General features: G+C 36.5%; 1 protein-coding gene and 1 long non-coding RNA gene across 2 annotated transcripts; both read right to left on the reverse strand.

The window, feature by feature from the left end:
* Positions 1–279: 279 nt before the first annotated feature.
* On the reverse strand, positions 280–2,657 carry LOC108463586 (uncharacterized). The gene is made up of 2 exons (XM_017763510.2): positions 2,463–2,657; positions 280–1,317 (listed from the first exon to the last, which is right to left on the reverse strand). The coding sequence occupies exon 2, from the start codon at positions 1,300–1,302 to the stop codon at positions 547–549; it is 756 nt and encodes a 251-aa protein (XP_017618999.1). The 5' UTR covers positions 1,303–1,317; positions 2,463–2,657; the 3' UTR covers positions 280–546.
* A 1,321-nt stretch (positions 2,658–3,978) lies between these two features.
* On the reverse strand, positions 3,979–6,672 carry LOC128281369 (uncharacterized). The gene is made up of 2 exons (XR_008271575.1): positions 6,017–6,672; positions 3,979–4,178 (listed from the first exon to the last, which is right to left on the reverse strand). It is a non-coding gene; the product is annotated as an uncharacterized LOC128281369 (long non-coding RNA).
* Between the last annotated feature and the right edge of the window lie 14,913 nt (positions 6,673–21,585).

The following is a 21,585-nucleotide window of genomic DNA, read 5'->3' on the forward strand; positions in this document are numbered from 1 at the left end:
TCTAAATTTCGGGCGGATCTTCGAGCCTGGATGAATAATCCGGACTATAAACAGGTCTACTCTTGACGAAGTAGCATTGTCGGCTTGCAAAATATAATTCTTAAGAGTGTTTATTTTGCTGCTTTGCGTTTTTACTGATAATTTTATTTGACACTCTTTATAGATTTTATTGGAGTGAAATTTCATGATTTGTATGTGAGGATATTTTGGATAAGTGATTGTAACAAATAGATTTATTATTGGGGTTATAATTATTCACTGTGTAAAAGTAGATTGGAATAAAGTAATAGGTTATCCAAAACCGTAAATTAAAATTGTCGATATTACTTGTTATTTCCCAGCGTACTTTGCACTTTACTTTGTTGATAAGCACTCTGTTCCAACTCAACGTTCTACTCTCTAATCCAACTGAAGTTGGAACGACAACAAACCAAGTTGTTTAAAAAACAAATCACACTTGAAATTGGCTCAACTTGTTGCATGAACAGGTTCAAGCCTTATTTAGCAAACCTAGCATAAACATAAACAACAACAAGCCTTATCTAACTAGTTCTGAGAAAATTGAAATAAAGGGGCAATTAAATCAAATGGCTCTCCAAGTATAGCATAAACCACCAGCTTGAGAAATGTGATCAACGAAACTTCCGAGGTTTGCCCAACGCTTGATAGTACCACTTTTGGAGCTAGATTTTGCAGTGCAAGGAATTTACTCTGCTGATTAGTTTCAGAACCAGGTCTAAAATAACCTTTATTCCAGTTATCGCGACATGCTTCTTTCATACATGCCACATGGTAACATAGGTTACCATCCGAGGAAACATAGGACAAACATTGGACATCGTTTGATGATCTGTTCTTCCTATCGCATTTCAAGCATTTCGATTTAAAGAAATTCAATTTGGTCCCTCTGCGAAGTTTGATTTTCATGTCGGAATCTCGAAGGGAGAAGGTCGTCTGAAGTGTCGCGCAGTAGGGATGTAAACTGTATTTCCCTTTAGAGCAGTGGTACATGCGTCCTTGTATGTCTAAGGCACAAATGTGGCAGGTTGGGGCTACAGTTAAAGGATTTTTCTGGTAAAATTGAAACTTGCAGTCTTTGAATAATGGATTTGATAAGGGTGTGCGACCTTCACTTATACAACCCACATGAAGGACGTAATCGCAAAACCACACCCAGGGACATCTGTAGCAATTCCCAAACCCTAGCTCTTTGCAACCGTTGCAAATGAAAAGACCTTCCCTAGTTCTCCGCTCAAGGTCATGTAGGTGCTTGTTATCATTTTGTTTATCCAGTCCTGGCATCTCCTAATTGGCTTTCTGCAAAGAAATAAATTCCACTAATGTTACTTCATTGCAAACTTTTGTTTTATTTGTAATTTCCTTTTATAAGTATTAGGCTTGCCTAGGAATCAAATCGGTATAGATAACCTATTGTCACTTAAATTAAAATTTTCATCTCGAAATCCAAATATTCATACCCACTTATTTTTGTGGGTAAATTCCTTTGAATTTTAGTGATGGGTGACAAAACAAATCAAAGAACTGATATAAATTTATAAATATACTTAAAGTTTTTTTATACAATATTTAAAATTACCAATAACCTTTCCCAACTCTTAAATAAAAATATAAATATGCTTTAGCATGCTCAAACTTACATCTTTTTGTATTGACAGCCATACCAATACTTAATAAGCTATGATTCGATGGGCAAAAAATGTCTAATTTAATTAATATTATTATACATTTATATGGGTTATACGCGATGAGAAAAAAGAGAGAGTATATATGCATGTATATTTAACTTAAAAAGAAATATATGCAACTAATTTTATATGTTCTACTATAGTCAAAGGTAAAGCTAGGGGTGCTGGCACGTCCTTGCCCCTAAAATGTAAAATTACTATGTAGGCCCTTAAAATTTTTAAAAATTTTATATTAGTAAAGGTAAAATTACACTTTGGCTCTCCCTAAAATTATAAAAATTCAATTTAATCCTTTACAAATTATAAAGATATAGACTATAAAAAATTAAAATTTCATCTGACCCCCTAAAAAATTGTTCTAGCTAGCTTCGCCCCTAACTATAGTAGAAAATATAAATATTTTAAACGTTAAATTTCGAACCGAATATAGATAACTAATTGTAGTTCGTTCAATTAATCATTTCTTAACCAAAGCTATATGGTGAAAAGAAAAATTAAGACCGATATATTAATGAGAAAAAATAATACTAGAAATTCTATTTTTACAAAAACTAATACATCTATAAAAAAATTAAACTGTTACTGAATAATTTTTCAAGCGGATCAGTGGTCAAATCACTTGTTTCTGAACTCGATCAATTGGATCAGTTTAAGTGATTCAAAAAAAAAATACAAATTATTAAAAATTCAAAAATAAAAAAAATAATTCAACCTCCTGTTGAACCAGTTTTTTAATTCGATTCAATTGATTTGTACCTGTTTAAGAGCTATCCAATTTTATATCTCTCAGTCGACCAATACTTTAATCAGTTCCAACTCAACGAATCCGATGAACCGATGTTGAAATAAGCAACCTTCAAGGAACTAACGAACAAAGATGGTTTAATAAATTCTTTGAAGGCTTTTAAGATGCAGAAATAAAAAGAACCAAGTTATGTATTTATAGCACATAAAGACAGGTTGACTTTTTCACAACTAACTCCCAAATGCTCTTTCATTGGTTCATGAATTAATGGTTGTTTCTTTCCCAGTCCCCACCTATACATCATATTTTTTACATATTGATAAGTTTGAGATTGGTTCGAAGATATTTCAATTCGAATTATAATTATTTAAACATATATTATTTATAATTATACTTATATTATAACATTTTTTTGATACGTGACAATTAGGAAAGAACATATTAAATAGGAATTTCTTGTGTTGATTTATGTCTGATTTTAAAATTTTTATTTGATTTTTCTATGTAAAGTCAAAAGGAAAATGTATATTTTTTCATTAAAAAGAGCTTAAACTAGACGACTAAGTCAAATTTCTCATTATACCACAAAAACAATATATTTTAATTTTCAGTTCCATCATATTTACAATAATTGTAATTAGCTACTATGGAGTATGGACCGAGCTAGCTTAATCTGAACTCGACTAACATTTTCGAGATGTTAAGTCAAAATGCTTATTTAGTTTTAATTTATAACTAAAACAATAAAATTAAAATGAGATTATCAATTAATAATTATAATATAATCCTATGGGATCAAATTCACACCATAGAAACCTAACTTTGATTCAAAAAAATTTATCTGGAATGATTTTTTATCCCTGATCAAGATAAAAGAAAAGGGTAATATTGCATTTTATATCCTGTCATTTTCTTAGTGCTAAATTTTTATATTGTTTTAGCTATCACCCTGCAAGTTGTTGACAATATAAATATTAACAAAGGTTTGTTAGATAATATTTTATTCTTCTAATTTGTTTATTGTTGTATTAAATTCGAGTATTACTATACGAAATCAAATCATATCTGAATTAAATAATATTATTTATTGTGTATTTGAAACAATTAATGTAGCACCCAAACCCGGCCCAGAAGTTATGGCCGGATCCGGCATGCCACATCAAAAACGTAAAAAAAAATTCCATTCTAAGTCTAGAAAATCGTACTTGATGTTCAAAAGATTAATTCATTAAGGGTTAAAGTGAATGGAAGTCAGTGCACCGTAGTAGGAAACCGGAAAAGAGGTGGTGAGTCCATCGGATCGCTATACCAAGCTCCTTCGGATCCAATCCTAGACATGCATACCGCCATTGCCACACCTTAACGTCATGGATATTTCTAGGAAACCGATTCGATTAAGTCATTTTTTGGGAAAAGTGATTAATTTTGGAAAATACTTTCATTGCGGAAGCTTTGCTTGTTATCGTGTTATTTTGAAATCAACTGTTGTTTTTGAAAACTCGCCCTAAAGCTATCCAATTTCAACAGTTAAAATAAGTATTACCTATCTTAGTAATACATATTAAAAACCATCAAAAATAAATAAGCGGCCTTATTACATTTAAAAGCCCAAAACCTCAAACGTAATTAAAAGGATGTCCAGTTCACCAGAAGAAAATCAAACTTTCAGAACGGGTGGCCACTCCGAATTCCCTCACAGCTCCAAGCCCACTATGGTTGGGGATTTCCTGCGTGGATGAAAATAAAATGGGTGAGTTTGGGGAAACTCAGTGTGTAAGGAAAACCCATTCAAAGTCCAAGTCAGCTCAAGCCCATTGGGCCTAAGCCCATTCGTAATAGTGGTATCGGGCCGAGCCCTTTTCAGATTATAATAAACCGGCCTTAGCCCTTATTCAGATAATAAGATGGCCCATAGGCCCATTTCAAAATACATGCAACATCAAGAAACATATGCAAGCCCATTTGGGGAGACTACTCAACCCACCAACCACTACACTCCACCCGCATCAGCCATACACTCCATGTGGGAATAGCTCAACCCACCCAAATTTAACACTCCACATTGCTTGTACCTTGTCTGCTCGATTATCAAAGAATTGAGGCAAAGCCTCCAAGACGTGGACAAGCCACTTTCAGATTTCCCGTCAATATCCCAATCCCATGCATCGATAATAACAACATGGCATGCAAGAAATAACAACAATCAAACATGCATTTAGGTCAATTTAACCCTAGGGGTATTTCTAATTTATCTACTAGGGGTAAACCGTAAATTTTCCACTTTTAAAGGTATTTCAGTAATTTATCTATTTTAGGTTTTTCATGCATATTCCTACTTTTCACGTACTAATGTAATCACGCATCGAGGGTTCTTACCGAATTGGGCCCGCTGGCCCATCATTCCAATTTTGGCCCATTAAGCCCAAAAATATCGAGGGCATAGAAATCATGCACTTTGCGGTCCAAACATTGCAGCTTACTAAAAACATTAATCGATTTACCTCACGAGCATTCGCACACTCAAAATCTACAAAATACCGCTTTTCAGCATTTCGCTTTTCGACTTTTGCCGATCTAGACTAAGAAAGAGGGTGTTAGTTACACACTGCTTGCGACGATATATTGTCGATTTAGATCCACACACGAACCGCCTACAATTGGATTACTAACACGTTAATCTAACTATTCAAATACTGAACTACGATTAATACCTTACAATATTCGCCAACCACACCTACAGATCATAGTAAGCTTATAAGAAATCAATAAGCAACCCATTAACAAATTTTTGTCAATGTTTACCACATAATCATAATTTCACTGCAAGCTGTCTTCCTGAGCAACAGTCACTAAATCATTTATAACTGGAGCTACGAAACTCCAAATCAAGTTCAATTAATTTTCCCTGAAAATAGACTCATATATCTTCTATCCATAAAATTTTCAGAATTTTTGGTTTATCCAATCAATACTAGAGTTTTCTCAAAGTTTCCCATGTTTCACTGTTTGACTAATCTGACCACTCTTCATTACGAATCAAATTTCTCATTGTACAGAATTCAAAATATATTCTTGTTTATTTCATTAGAAACTAGACTCGATAAGCTTTAATTACATAATTTATTCAGCTTCTAATTCATCTCCCACAATTTATGGTGATTTTCCAAAGTCACGTTACTGCTGCTGTCCCAAGCAGATTTATTACCAAATCACTCTTTCACACCTAACTTGCATGCATGTTATTTAAACATGTATATCACCAATCAATCATCACATATCTATGATTTTACTTAAGTATAATCTCCATTTCATCATTTTAAAGCACAACATGTTAGCCGATTTTTCCCTTTAGCATCTAAGGCACATGCATGTTCATTTGTTTGGCTCAACTTCACCTATCTTCCATTTTCATCAAAAGAACATGAAACAACAACCATTTCCTTCATTTTAATTCATGACTAAATGCTCACAACACAACTAAAAATCAAACTATACTTCAAGAGTTAAGGTAGAATCAAGAAGAACTCATGAACCTCAAAATAGAAGCAAGGTACCAAGAACTTACCTTCAATTTTCCTCCTCCTAATGACCGAATACTCAAGAGCTTTCTCCTCTCCTTTCTCTTCTCTAACTTTCAGCTATGATGAACAAAGATGGACAAAACTTTGTTCTTTTCATCCCTTTTTCTTTTAATAAAACTTCATATTTCATCCATTTAATTCTTTAATACAAAATACATGATATTCTTATCATGAAACATTTACCTAACCCATTATCATGAAACATTTACCTAACCCATTATCATGGAACATTTACCTAACCTATTATCATGAAACATTTACCTAACCCATTATCATGGAACATTTACCTAACCTATTATCAATTTGTATCAATTTGTACCATAAATTATGGATATCAAGTGTACATTTTGTCTACAACAACATGATGGTTGGCCACTTCATGTAAAATGGGAGGTTTGTCATGCAAATCCTCCTATTTTGCACTCCTATTTATTTGGCCACTTCAATTTAGCCTATATCATTTTCAAACATTTTCACATAGGTCCTATTTCATAATTTCACCCCCTTTTTCTTATGGAACAAAAATTAACTAAAATTGTCGGGTTCTATCTTAAGTTTGGGCTTTCTAGAGGCCCACTAACATAATTAAACCTATGCCAACATTCACAGGATTCCCGAAAATTGGGGTGTTACAACTCTACCCTCCTTAAAGAAATTTCATCCTCGAAATTTACCTAATCCAAACAAATGAGGGTATTGTTGTTGCATCGTCTCTTCTGGCTCCCAAACTCAGAAGTTTCCCCTTCCTTAACTTGTTGAAAACGAGCGACCAAAGACTAATCGTTCAACTGTTTTTCCTTAATCTGATCCACCCAGGTTGGCCTCACTTGTAACTCAGCCAACAGACTTCCATCATCATACAGACTCAGACGAGCAAACATTGCTCTCAGATCAGATACAGCTCTACGACTTAGAGCATCGGCTACCACATTAGCCTTGCTTGGGTGATACTCGATCAAACAATCATAATCCTTAAGCAACTCAATCCATCTCCTTTGCCTAAGGTTCAGCTCCTTCTGAGTCAACAAATACTTAAGACTCTTATGGTCGTGTATATAATACACCTTTCTCCGCACAAGTAATGTCTCCAAATCTTAAGTGCAAATATCATCACTGCCAATTCTAAATCATGAGTCAAATAGTTTCCCTCATGAGGCTTAAGCTATCGTGATGCATATGCAACCACCTTACCCTCTTGCATTAACACGCACCCAAACCCACATGTGATGCGCCACAGACACACTAAAATCCTTCCCAGACTCTACTGAATCAACTCAGTGCTTCAATGAACTTTCTTCAACTTCTCAAAAGCTTCCTGCTTCTTAGTCCATATAAACGGTACTTATTTCCTTATGAGTTTTGTCAAAGGTGCTGTCATCACGTAAAACCTTCCACAAACCTTCAGAATATCCTGCCACCCTAGAAAACTCCGTATTTTCGACACCGACCTAGGCGGCTTCCACTCCAAAATCGCTTCAATTTTTCGAGGGTCCACCTTAATCCCCTCAGCAGAGACCACATGTCCTAAGAAGGTTACCTCCCTCAACCAAAATTCACACTTGCTGAACTTCGCAAAGAGTTCCTTCTCCCTTAATACTTATAGCACTATACGGAGATGCTCATCATGTTTCGCTTCAGCTTTAGAATATACCAGATATCGTCAATAAAGGCGACTACGAACCGATCTAAAATGGTTGGAACACACGATTCATCAGATCCATAAACGCTGCAGGAGCGTTCATTAGTCCAAATGGCATAACCAGAAACTCGTAATGACCATATCGAGTCTTGAATGTCATCTTTTGGATATCTGCCTCCTTGACCCTTAACTGATGATATCCAGATCGAAGGTCGATCTTGGAAAATACAGAAGCTCATCTAAGCTGGTCGAATAGATCGTCAATCCTTGGCAAGGATACTTATTCTTAATCGTCGCTTTGTTCAACTAGAGATAATCAATGCACATCCGCATCGTACCATCCTTCTTTTTCACGAATAGCACCGGTGCTCCCCATGGAGACACGCTTGGCCTAATAAAGTCCCTATCCAACAACTCTTGAATTTGAGCCTTTAACTCCACTAACTCCTTCGATGCCATCCTATACGGTGCGATAGACACAGACGCCATTCCAGGCAACAAGTTTATTCCAAACTCAACTTCTCGATTCAGAGGCAATCTTGGAAGCTCCTCCGAAAAAACATCTTGGAACTCCTTTATGGTCCTAACCTTATCCTTGTCAGTCCCTCCTCTTTCGACTGACTTACAAATACCAATTAGGCCTCACAACCTTTCCAAATCCACTTTTCCGCTATTAATGTCGACACCACATTGGACAAATAATCCCTTCTCTCACCTATCACCATAACCTCCTCATCCTTTGTAGTTCTTAACACCATTCGTTTAGCAGCACGATCCAGAGTCGCCTTATGCTTAACAAGCCAATCCATTCCCAGAATGAGGTCAAACTCTCCGAACGGTAACTCCATCAGATCTCCAGGAAAACTTTCCTTGAGTTTCTAAGGGTACATTCCTATACGCTTTGTCTACCCCAACCGAAAGTGACCCAAGGGACTTAGTACGATACCCTACTCACAATCTCCTCGAGAGCACCCAAGTCATCCATAATCCGTTCTGTGGCCTCCAACCAATATTCCGCCACATTTGGGGCTATACCAGACACGCCCTTAAAGATCTCTGTTCCGTTAGTCCCAAAGTCATTCAGAAATAGATCCCTGAATTTCGTTGCCCAAACTTGGTCCGGCAACCCTTTCCAGAACACGAAGCATTGCATGTGACAGGGCATCATCCTCGGCACCGCGGTCATGAGACTCTACCTCTGTTGCCGGTGGTACCGGTGCATCTGCCACCTGCATATGTCCCGAAGACGAAGATACCGCTCGAGCCCTTCCTCGGCTACGTCTACGGCCTCTTCCACGAGTAGCTCTTGTACTCATATCGTATTATCTTGATTACGAATTTTATGCATCAATTAATATTCTAGTGTTTATTACAGATGTTTTATGAATCAGATAGTAGTTCAGAGTTGTTTTTGCGTAATCAAGTCTAGCTACGCTTTGATCTCTTATCAGATTTTCCTATGGTTTCAGTATCATCCTAGCTAGAGTATCCTAATAGTGTTTCAGTACAGAGAGATAATTCAGGACAATGTTCAGAAAAGTTCAGAGTAATACTTACAGGCTTGAGCCGGAGATTCGGAATGCCACATTCTGAAGATCTAAATTTTGAAAATCGCATTTTTCACAATCTTTATAAATTTTCTTTTCTAAGATCTAAATTTTGTAAACCCATTCCACAGCCGAGTTGTTGTAACTAGGCTCTGATACCACTAAATGTAGCACCCCAAACCCGGCCCAGAAGTTATGGCCGGATCCGGCATGCTACATCAAAAACGTAAAAAAAATTTCCATTCTAAGTCTAGAAAATCGTACTTGATGTTCAAAAGATTAATTCATTAAGGGTTAAAGTGAATGGAAGTCATGCACCGTAGGAAACCTAAAAGAGGTGGTGAGTCCATCGGATCGCTAAGTACCAAGCTCCTTCGGATCCAATCCTAGACATGCATACCGCCATTGCCACACCTTAACGTCATAGATATTTCTAGGAAACCGATTTGATTAAGTCATTTTTTGGGAAAAGTGATTAATTTTGGAAAATACTTTCATTGCGGAAGCTTTGCTTGTTATCGTGTTATTTTGAAATCAACTGTTGTTTTTGAAAACTCGCCTAAAGCTATCCAATTTCAACATTTAAAATAAGTATTACCTATCTTAGTAATACATATTAAAAACCATCAAAATAAATAAGCGGCCTTATTACATTTAAAAGCCCAAAACCTCAAACGTAATTAAAAGGATGTCCAGTTCACCGTAAGAAAATCAAACTTTCGAGCGGTGGCCACTCCAATTCCCTCACGACTCCAAGCCCACTATGGTTGGGGATTTCTGCGTGGATGAAAATAAAATGGGTGAGTTTGGGAAACTCAGTGTGTAAGGAAAACCCATTCAAAGTCCAAGTCACTCAAGCCCATTGGGCCTAAGCCCATTCTGTAATAGTGGTATCGGCCGAGCCCTTTTCAGATTATAATAAACCGGGCCTTAGCCCTTATTCAGATAATGAAGATGGCCCATAGGCCTATTTCAAAATACATGCAACATCAAGAAACATATGCAAGCCCATTTGGGGAGACTACTCAACCCACCAACCACTACACTCCACCCATTACCAGCCATACACTCCATGTGGGGAATAGCTCAACCCACCCAAACACTCCACATTCTTGAGCCTTACTTTGTCGCTCGCTTATCAAAGAATTGAGGCAAAGCCTCCAAGACGTGGACAAGCCACTTTCAGACTTCCTCCGTCAATATCCCAAATTCCATGCATTCGATAATAACAACATGGCATGCAAGAAATAACAACAATCAAACATCCATTTAGGTCAATTTAACCCTAGGGTATTTTGTAATTTATCTACTAGGGTAAACCGTAAATTTTCCACTTTTAAAGGTATTTCAGAATTTATCTATTTTAGGGTTTTTCATGCATATTCCTACTTTTCACGTACTAATGTAATCACGCATCGAGGGTTCTTACCGAATTGGGCCCGTTGGCCCATCATTCCAATTTTGGCCCATTAAGCCCAAAAATATCGAGGCATAGAAATCATGCACTTTGCGTCCAAACATTGCAGCTTACCAAAAACATTAATCGATTTACCTCACGAACATTCGCACACTCGCAAATCTACAAAATACCGCTTTTAAGCATTTCGACTTTTCGGCTTTTGCCGATCTAGACTAAGAAAGAGGTGTTAGTTACACACATGCTTATGCGATATATATGATTTAGATCCACACACGAACCGCCTACAATTGGATTACTAACACGTTAATCTAACTATTCAAATACGAACTACGATTAATACCTTACAATATTCGCCAACCACACCTACAGATCATAGTAAGCTGATAAGAAATCAATAAGCAACCCATTAACAAATTTTTGTCAATGTTTACCACATAATCATAATTTCACCGCAAGTCGTCTTCCCGAGCAACAATCACTAAATCATTTATAACTGGAGCTACGAAACTCCAAATCAAGTTCCATTAATTTTCCCTGAAAATAGACTCATATATCTTCTATCCATAAAATTTTCAGAATTTTTGGTTTATCCAATCAATACTAGAGTTTTCTCAAAGTTTCCCATGTTTCACTGTTTGACTAATCTGACCACTCTTCATTACGAATCAAATTTCTCATTGTACAGAATTCAAAATATATTCTTGTTTATTTCATTAGAAACTAAACTCGATAAGCTTTAATTACATAATTTATTCAGCTTCTAATTCATCTCCCACAATTTATGGTGATTTTCCAAAGTCACGTTATCGCTGCTGTCCCAAGCAGATTTATTACCAAATCACTCTTTCACACCTAACTTGCATGCATGTTATTTAAACATGTATATCACCAATCAATCATCACATATCTATGATTTTACTTAAGTATAATCTCCATTTCATCATTTTAAAGCACAACATGTTAGCCGATTTTTCCCTTTAGCATCTAAGGCACATGCATGTTCATTTGTTTGGCTCAACTTCACCTATCTTCCATTTTTCATCAAAAGAACATGAAACAACAACCATTTCCTTCATTTTAATTCATGACTAAATGCTCACAACACAACTAAAAATCAAAATATACTTCAAGAGTTAAGGTAGAATCAAGAAGAACTCATGAACCTCAAAATAGAAGCAAGGTACCAAGAACTTACCTTCAATTTTCCTCCTCCTAATGACCGAATACTCAAGAGCTTTCTCCTCTCCTTTCTCTTCTCTAACTTTCAGCTATGATGAACAAAGATGGACAAAACTTTGTTCTTTTCATCCCTTTTTCTTTTAATAAAACTTCATATTTCATCCATTTAATTCTTTAATATAAAATACATGATATTCTTATCATGAAACATTTACCTAACCCATTATCATGAAACATTTACCTAACCCATTATCATGGAACATTTACCTAACCTATTATCATGAAACATTTACCTAACCCATTATCATGGAACATTTACCTAACCTATTATCAATTTGTATCAATTTGTACTACAAATTATGGATATCAAGTGTACATTTTGTCTACAACAACATGATGGTTGGCCACTTCATGTAAAATGGGAGGTTTGTCATGCAAATCCTCCTATTTTGCACTCCTATTTATTTGGCCACTTCAATTTAGCCTATATCATTTTCAAACATTTTCACATAGGTCCTATTTCATAATTTCACCCCCTTTTTCTTATGGAACAAAAATTAACTAAAATTGTCGGGTTCTATCTTAAGTTTGGGCTTTCTAGAGGCCCACTAACATAATTAAACCTATGCCAACATTCACAGGATTCCCGAAAATTGGGGCGTTACAACTCTACCCTCCTTAAAGAAATTTCATCCTCGAAATTTACCTATTCCAAACAAATGAGGGTATTGCTGTTGCATCGTCTCTTCTGGCTCCCAAACTCAGAAGTTTCCCCTTCCTTAACTTATTGAAAACGAGCGACCAAAGACTCATCGTTCAACTGTTTTTCCTTAATCTGATCCACCCAGTTGGCCTCACTTGTAACTCACCAACAGACTTCCATCATCATACTGAGACTCAGACGAGCAAACATTGCTCTCGGATCGACATCTGACTCTACGACTTAGAGCATCGGCTACCACATTAGCCTTGCTTGGGTGATACTCGATCAAACAATCATAATCCTTAAGCAACTCAATCCATCTCCTTTGCCTAAGGTTCACTCCTTCGAGTCAACAAATACTTAAGACTCTTATGGTCGGTGTATATAATACACCTTTCTCCGCACAAGTAATGTCTCCAAATCTTAAGTGCAAATATCATCGCGCCAACTCTAAATCATGAGTCAAATAGTTTCCCTCATGAGGCTTAAGCTATCGTGATGCATATGCAACCACCTTACCCTCTTGTATTAACACGCAGCCCAAACCCACATGTGATGCGCCACTGCACACACTAAAATCCTTCCCGCACTCTACTGAATCAACTCAGTGCTTCAATGTAACTTTCTTCAACTTCTCAAAAGCTTCCTGCTGCTTCTTAGTCCATATAAACGGTACTTATTTCCTTATGAGTTTTGTCAAAGGTGCTGTCATCACAGAAAAACCTTCCACAAACCTTCAGAATATCCTCGCCACCCTAGAAAACTCCGTATTTCTGACACCGACCTAGGCGGCTTCCACTCCAAAATCGTTTCAATTTTTCGAGGGTCCACCTTAATCCCCTCAGCAGAGACCACATGTCCTAAGAAGGTTACCTCCCTCAACCAAAATTCACACTTGCTGAACTTCGCAAAGAGTTCCTTCTCCCTTAATACTTATAGCACTATACGGAGATGCTCATCATGTTTCGTTTCAGTTTTAGAATATACCAGGATATCGTCAATAAAGGCAACTACGAACTGATCTAAAAATGGTTGAAACACACGATTCATCAGATCCATAAACGCTGCAGGAGCGTTCATTAGTCCAAATGGCATAACCAGAAACTCGTAATGACCATAACTAGTCTTGAATGTCATCTTTTGGATATCTGCCTCCTTGACCCTTAACTGATGATATCCAGATCGAAGGTCGATCTTGGAAAATACAGAAGCTCATCTAAGCTGGTCGAATAGATCGTCAATCCTTGGCAGTGGATACTTATTCTTAATCGTCAGTTTGTTCAACTAGAGATAATCAATGCACATCCGCATCGTACCATCCTTCTTTTTCACGAATAGCACCGGTGCTCCCCATGGAGACACGCTTGGCCTAATAAAGTCCCTATCCAACATCTCTTGAATTTGAGCCTTTAACTCCACTAACTCCTTCGATGCCATCCTATACGGAGCGATAGACACAGACGCCATTCCAGGCAACAAGTCTATTCCAAACTCAACTTCTCGATTCGGAGGCAATCTTGGAAGCTCCTCCGAAAAAACATCTTGGAACTCCTTTATGGTCCTAACCTTATCCTTGTCAGTCCCTCCTCTTTCGACTGACTTACAAATACCAATTAGGCCTCACAACCTTTCCAAATCCACTTTTCGGCTCTTAATGCCGACACCACATTGGACAAATAATCCCTTCTCTCACCTATTACCATAACCTCCTCATCCTTTGTAGTTCTTAACACCATTCGTTTAGCAGCACAATCCAGAGTCGCCTTATGCTTAACAAGCCAATCCATTCCCAGAATGAGGTCAAACTCTCCGAATGGTAACTCCATCAGATCTCCAGGAAAAACTTTCCCTTGAGTTTCTAAGGGTACATTCCTATACAGTTTGTCTACCCCAACCGAGTGACCCAAGGGACTTAGTACAGATACCCTACTCACAATCTCCTCAAAGCAGTCCAAGTCATCCATAATCCGTTCTGTGGCCTCCAACCAATATTCCGCCACATTCGGGGCTATACCAGACACGCCCTTAAAGATCTCCGTTCCGTTAGTCCCAAAGTCATTCAGAAATAGATCCCTGAATTTCGTTGCCCAAACTTGGTCCGGCAACCCTTTCCAGAACACGAAGCAATGCATGTGACAGGGCATCATCCTCGGCACCGCGGTCATGAGACTCTACCTCTGTTGCGGTGGTACGGTGCATCTCACACGCAAGATATGTCCCAAGACGAAGATACCGCCGAGCCCTTCCTCGGCTACGTCTACGGCCTCTTCCACGAGTAGCTCTTGTACTCATATCGTATTATCTTGATTACTTAATTTTATGCATCAATTAATATTCTAGTGTTTATTACAGATGTTTTATGAATCAGATAGTAGTTCAGAGTTGTTTTCGCAGAATCGAAGTCTAGCTACGCTTTGATCTCTTATCGATTTTCCTATGGTTTCAGTATCATCCTAGCTAGAGTATCCTAATAGTGTTTCAGTACAGAGAGATAATTCAGGACAATGTTCAGAAAAGTTCAGAGTAATACTTACAGGCTTGAGCCGGAGATTCGGAATGCCACCTTCTGAAGATCTAAATTTTGAAAATCGCATTTTTCACAATCTTTATAATTTTTTTTTTCGAAGATCTAAATTTTGTAAACCCATTCCACAGCCGAGTTGTTGTAACTAGGCTCTGATACCACTAAATGTAGCACCCCAAACCCGGCCCAGAAGTTATGGCCGGATCCGGCATGCCACATCAAAAACGTAAAAAAAAATTTCATTCTAAGTCTAGAAAATCGTACTTGATGTTCAAAAGATTAATTCATTAAGGGTTAAAGTGAATGGAAGTCATGCACCGTAGGAAACCGAAAAGAGGTGGTGAGTCCATCGGATCGCTTAAGTACCAAGCTCCTTCGGATCCAATCCTAGACATGCATACCGCCATTGCCACACCTTAACGTCATGGATATTTCTAGAAACCGATTTGATTAAGTCATTTTTGGGAAAAGTGATTAACTTTGGAAAATACTTTCATTGCGGAAGCTTTGCTTGTTATCGTGTTATTTTGAAATCAACTGTTGTTTTTGAAAACTCGCCTAAAGCTATCCAATTTCAATAGTTAAAATAAGTATTACCTATCTTAGTAATACATATTAAAACCATCAAAAATAAATAAGCGGCCTTATTACATTTAAAAGCCCAAAACCTCAAACGTAATTAAAAGGATGTCCAGTTCACCGAAGAAAATCAAACTTTGAGCGGTGGCCACTCAAATTCCTCACGCTCCAAGCCCACTATGGTTGGGGATTTCTGCGTGGATGAAAATAAAATGGGTGAGTTTGGGGAAACTCAGTGTGTAAGGAAAACCCATTCAAAGTCCAAGTCACTCAAGCCCATTGGGCCTAAGCCCATTCGGTAATAGTGGTATTGGGCCGAGCCCTTTTCAGATTATAATAAACGGGCCTTAGCCCTTATTCAGATAATGAAGATGGCCCATAGGCCTATTTCAAAATACATGCAACATCAAGAAACATATGCAAGCCCATTTGGGAGACTACTCAACCCACCAACCACTACACTCCACCCGTACCAGCCATACACTCCATGTGGGGAATAGCTCAACCCACCCAAAACACTCCACACTTCCACGCTTGCTTCTTGTCGTCGATTATCAAAGAATTGAGGCAAAGCCTCCAAGACGTGGACAAGCCACTTTCAGATACTTCCTCCGTCAATATCCCAAATCCCATGCATTCGATAATAACAACATGGCATGCAAGAAATAACAACATCAAACATGCATTTAGGTCAATTTAACCTAGGGGTATTTCGGTAATTTATCTACTAGGGGTAAACCGTAAATTTTCCACTTTTAAAGGTATTTCAGTAATTTATCTATTTTAGGGTTTTTCATGCATATTCCTACTTTTCACGTACTAATAGAATCACGTACCGAGGGTTCTTACCGAATTGGGCCCGTTGGCCCATCATTCCAATTTTGGCCCATTAAGCCCAAAAATATCGAGGGCATAGAAATCATGCACTTTGCAGTCCAAACATTGCAGCTTACCAAAAACATTAATCGATTTACCTCACGAGCATTCGCACACTCGCAAATCTACAAAATACCGCTTTTGCATTTCGCTTTTCGCTTTTGCCGATCTAGACTAAGAAAGAGGGTGTTAGTTACACACTGCTTGCGATTTATATTCGATTTAGATCCACACACGAACCGCCTACAATTGGATTACTAACACGTTAATCTAACTATTCAAATACGAACTACGATTAATACCTTACAATATTCGCCAACCACACCTACAGATCATAGTAAGCTTATAAGAAATCAATAAGCAACCCATTAACAAATTTTTGTCAATGTTTACCACATAATCATAATTTCACTGCAAGCTGTCTTCCTGAGCAACAGTCACTAAATCATTTATAACTGGAGCTACGAAACTCCAAATCAAGTTCCATTAATTTTCCCTGAAAATAGACTCATATATCTTCTATCCATAAAATTTTCAGAATTTTTGGTTTATCCAATCAATACCAGAGTTTTCTCAAAGTTTCCCATGTTTCACTGTTTGACTAATCTGACCACTCTTCATTATGAATCAAATTTCTCATTGTACAGAATTCAAAATATATTCTTGTTTATTTCATTAGAAACTAGACTCGATAAGCTTTAATTACATAATTTATTCAGCTTCTAATTCATCTCCCACAATTTATGGTGATTTTCCAAAGTCACGTTACTGCTGCTGTCCCAAGCAGATTTATTACCAAATCACTCTTTCACACCTAACTTGAATGCATGTTATTTAAACATGTATATCACCAATCAATCATCACATATCTATGATTTTACTTAAGTATAATCTCCATTTCATCATTTTAAAGCACAACATGTTAGCCGATTTTTCCTTTAGCATCTAAGGCACATGCATGTTCATTTGTTTGGCTCAACTTCACCTATCTTCCATTTTTCATCAAAAGAACATGAAACAACAACCATTTCCTTCATTTTAATTCATGACTAAATGCTCACAACACAACTAAAAATCAAAATATACTTCAAGAGTTAAGGTAGAATCAAGAAGAACTCATGAACCTCAAAATAGAAGCAAGGTACCAAGAACTTACCTTCAATTTTCCTCCTCCTAATGACCGAATACTCAAGAGCCTTCTCCTCTCCTTTCTCTTCTCTAACTTTCAGCTATGATGAACAAAGATGGACAAAACTTTGTTCTTTTCACCCCTTTTTCTTTTAATAAAACTTCATATTTCATCCATTTAATTCTTTAATACAAAATACATGATATTCTTATCATGAAACATTTACCTAACCCATTATCATGAAACATTTACCTAACCCATTATCATGGAACATTTACCTAACCTATTATCATGAAACATTTACCTAACCCATTATCATGGAACATTTACCTAACCTATTATCAATTTGTATCAATTTGTACCATAAATTATGGATATCAAGTGTACATTTTGTCTACAACAACATGATGGTTGGCCACTTCATGTAAAATGGGAGGTTTGTCATGCAAATCCTCCTATTTTGCACTCCTATTTATTTGGCCACTTCAATTTAGCCTATATCATTTTCAAACATTTTCACATAGGTCCTATTTCATAATTTCACCCCCTTTTTCTTATGGAACAAAAATTAACTAAAATTGTCGGGTTCTATCTTAAGTTTGGGCTTTCTAGAGGCCCACTAACATAATTAAACCTATGCCAACATTCACAAGATTCCCAAAAATTGGGGCGTTACAATTAAATATTCGAATTCAGTAGAATTGACTAAACAAACAGTTGCGGATGACTTGACAATGAATTCCAGGTTGAAGCAACTAATCCGATCTGTTTTTCACATTCATAGGAGTTCGTCTATGTTTCTGCTTTACGAATATGATATTTTTTGGGCATTTCTAATAATATCAAGTGCTATTCCTATTTTGGCATTTCTAATTTCTGGAGTTTTAGCCGCGATTAGAAATGGTCCAGAAAAACTTTCTAGTTATGAATCGGGTATAGAACCATTGGGGGATGCTTGGTTGCAATTTCGAATCCGTTACTATATGTTTGCTCTAGTTTTTGTTATTTTTGATGTTGAAACGGTTTTTCTTTATCCATGGAAAATGAGTTTCGATGTATTAGATACCCGTATTCATAGAAACTTTCATTAGGTTTATGTTTTAAATTGTGTTTTAAATAAATAAGCAGATAATGAATGTGGATCTCAATATTTGAATCTATTCCTCGAAAAAAATGAATTAATTAACAATTGTATATGCAAGAAGTAAAAGTAAAAATTCACGAATTAATCTTTGTGAATGTATGGTGGTTGTTAATAGGGCTTTTTGTTTTAAGTATAATATAATCTCCAGAGTCATTTTATATAATATGATGTCGAGAAACAAGTATGAAGGAAAAAAATAAAATGTTTACTTCAAAACATCATTATAATTATTTTAAAAGTTAATTAAAAATATAAAATGTTTGCTTCATGATATTAGGTATGGATTTATTTATTCGGTAAATGAAAAGTAAATCAATGACACACCGGTCATTTTATCTCAATATGAACGACATATGATTTTGTTTAAAAATAAAATATATTCGATTTGGTTTGAAATGATAAAGTTTTAATTTAAGTTTGACATATAGAATTAGATTCATCCATTCTATTAACGTAATTAATTTTTTATACAATGTAAGTATAAACTCACACACATTACATTATTATACTGGTAGACCTGCAAATTGAACCCTAATCTCGAACATACATAAATTCACTTTAATTAACGAGCTTACTTCTTGAGTTCGATTATTTTTATTTTTAATTCAACTCAATTTGATGAAATATTAATCAATGTTAATATGTGGAAATCTCGTGATGAACTAATGGCAACATGAGTGCCGTAAACAGTTTAAAGAGTCCTGTGCAACATTCAAGAACCAAGCACATTGATATCAAACACCATTTTATTCAAGAATTAGTTGAGAATGGGTTTGTTGAGCTGAGGTATATGTCCACTCAAGGCCAGCTAGCTGATTTGTTCACCCAAGCATTGGAGTCCAACAGATTCAAGAGTTTAACAAGCTTTGTTGGGGTGTGTCAAGCTTTAAAGTGTTGACAATTATGGACGGTATCCGCACGACGATCCTTGATGTTGTTTTTGACTTATTTTGTGATCATCATGGTGATTTTTATCTATTAAAGTTTTGAAGGCTAAAAAAATATTATTTTTTTGCCTCCAATTTTTTTTGGTGGGAATAAATCTTGGAGATGTTTCTCTCTTCGTATCTTGGAGCGAACTCAATTATATTTGGAGGTGACAACTTTTTCTTTCTATAAATGCTCAATCATATCTTCTCGTATCCTTATTGTTGATATGTATTCAATCCCTATTCTCTTCATAAGCCTCATCAGTTTTCTTACTACCAAAGTTCTTTCTCTTGCTCGAAACTCTAACTCTCCGTTCAAGAAATCTTCAATTTTTTATCACGGAACAAACTAAGATCACTTCCACAGAGGACTATGAAAAGCAACAACAACCTCGGCAGTAGATTAGTGTGGGGACATCTAGTCCCCAGGTTTAAAAGGAAGTTGATGAAACCTAGGAAGTTCCCACCTCATTGAACACTTCCCAACTAGAGGTAACCTTGACTATGTCAATGCCTTTTGTGTCCAATCCCTCTTCAGAACTGTTTGCCCCAACCTCATTAAAGATTGTGGATGAAGGAGCTACAACTTCCATAGAAACAAATGCAGTTAGTCCTTCATAGGTCACTGGACACACCAGCACTCCTGATTAGAGGATTGATGCCCTAATCCAAGCGATTTCTAGCCAGGGCAAACAACTTTCAACCATTGATAATACTTAGGTCAATATGGCTATAGCCATTGCTTAACCATCATAATAGATTATGTATGCCAAATGATCCAGGGATGAAATGAGATATTCTTCATGAAGCTCACAACAATGTCCACGCGATGCATCCTAGTGGCAAAAAAAATGTATGATGACTTGAAACCGTTATACTGGTGGCGAAGCATGAAAAGGGAGATAATTGAATATGTAGTGTTTAGTATGTTAGCAAGTAAAGGCAGAACATCAAGTTTCTTTAGGATTGTTGCAACATATATTGATTCCTGAATGAAAGTGGGAGCAAGTTACTATAGATTTCGTAACAGGATTGTCATTACCACCAAAAAAGAAAGACTCTATTTGGGTGATAGTTGACAACTTGATAAAGTCTGCTCATTTTATTCCGGTGAGAGTTGATTATTCGCTTGATAAACTAGTTGAATTGTTCATCTATGAAACTGTGAGGTTACATAGACTAACAATGTCTATCGATTCGGATCGAGATTTGAGATTTACCTTCAGATTTTGGAGTAAATTACACGAAGCTCTAGGCACTAGATTAAATTGTAGTACAATGTTTCGCCCTGAGACAAATGATCAATCAGAGCGAGTAATTCAAATACTCAAAGATATGTTGCATTGTCGTGTAATTGAATTAAAGCGAAGCTAAGAAAGATTCCTACCTTTGGTTGAATTTGCATACAATAATAGCGCTATCAATCAAGTATGAAAATGTCACCTTAAGAAGCTTTATATGGTCGTAAGTTTCAAACTCCTCTGTGCCGGTCGAAGTTGAGTGGAAGAAAGATGACAAGAACGGATTTGATGTAAGAGACTAAAGATAAAGTTAGGACTATTCGAGATTCCTTAAAGACTGCTTCTGATAGACAAAAGTCTTATGTTGATCTGAAAAGAAAAGACATTGAATTTGAAGTTGGTGATAAAGTCTTCTTGAAAGTCTCTCATTGGAAGAAAATCCTGTGATTCGGTAGAAAAAGGAACCTCAATCTGAGGTTTATTGGACCTTATGAAGTTTTCGAAAGGATTGGACATGTAACATACATATTAGCTCTACCTCTGGAATTAGATAAAATCTACAATATTTTTCATGTGTTGATACTGAGAAGATAAAGATCCGATACCTTCCATGTTTTATCTCTTGACAAAATTGAACTACAGC

The sequence above is a fragment of the Gossypium arboreum genome, chromosome 10 (assembly GCF_025698485.1).
Source record: "Gossypium arboreum isolate Shixiya-1 chromosome 10, ASM2569848v2, whole genome shotgun sequence".
In the NCBI taxonomy this organism is placed as follows: Eukaryota; Viridiplantae; Streptophyta; class Magnoliopsida; order Malvales; family Malvaceae; genus Gossypium; species Gossypium arboreum.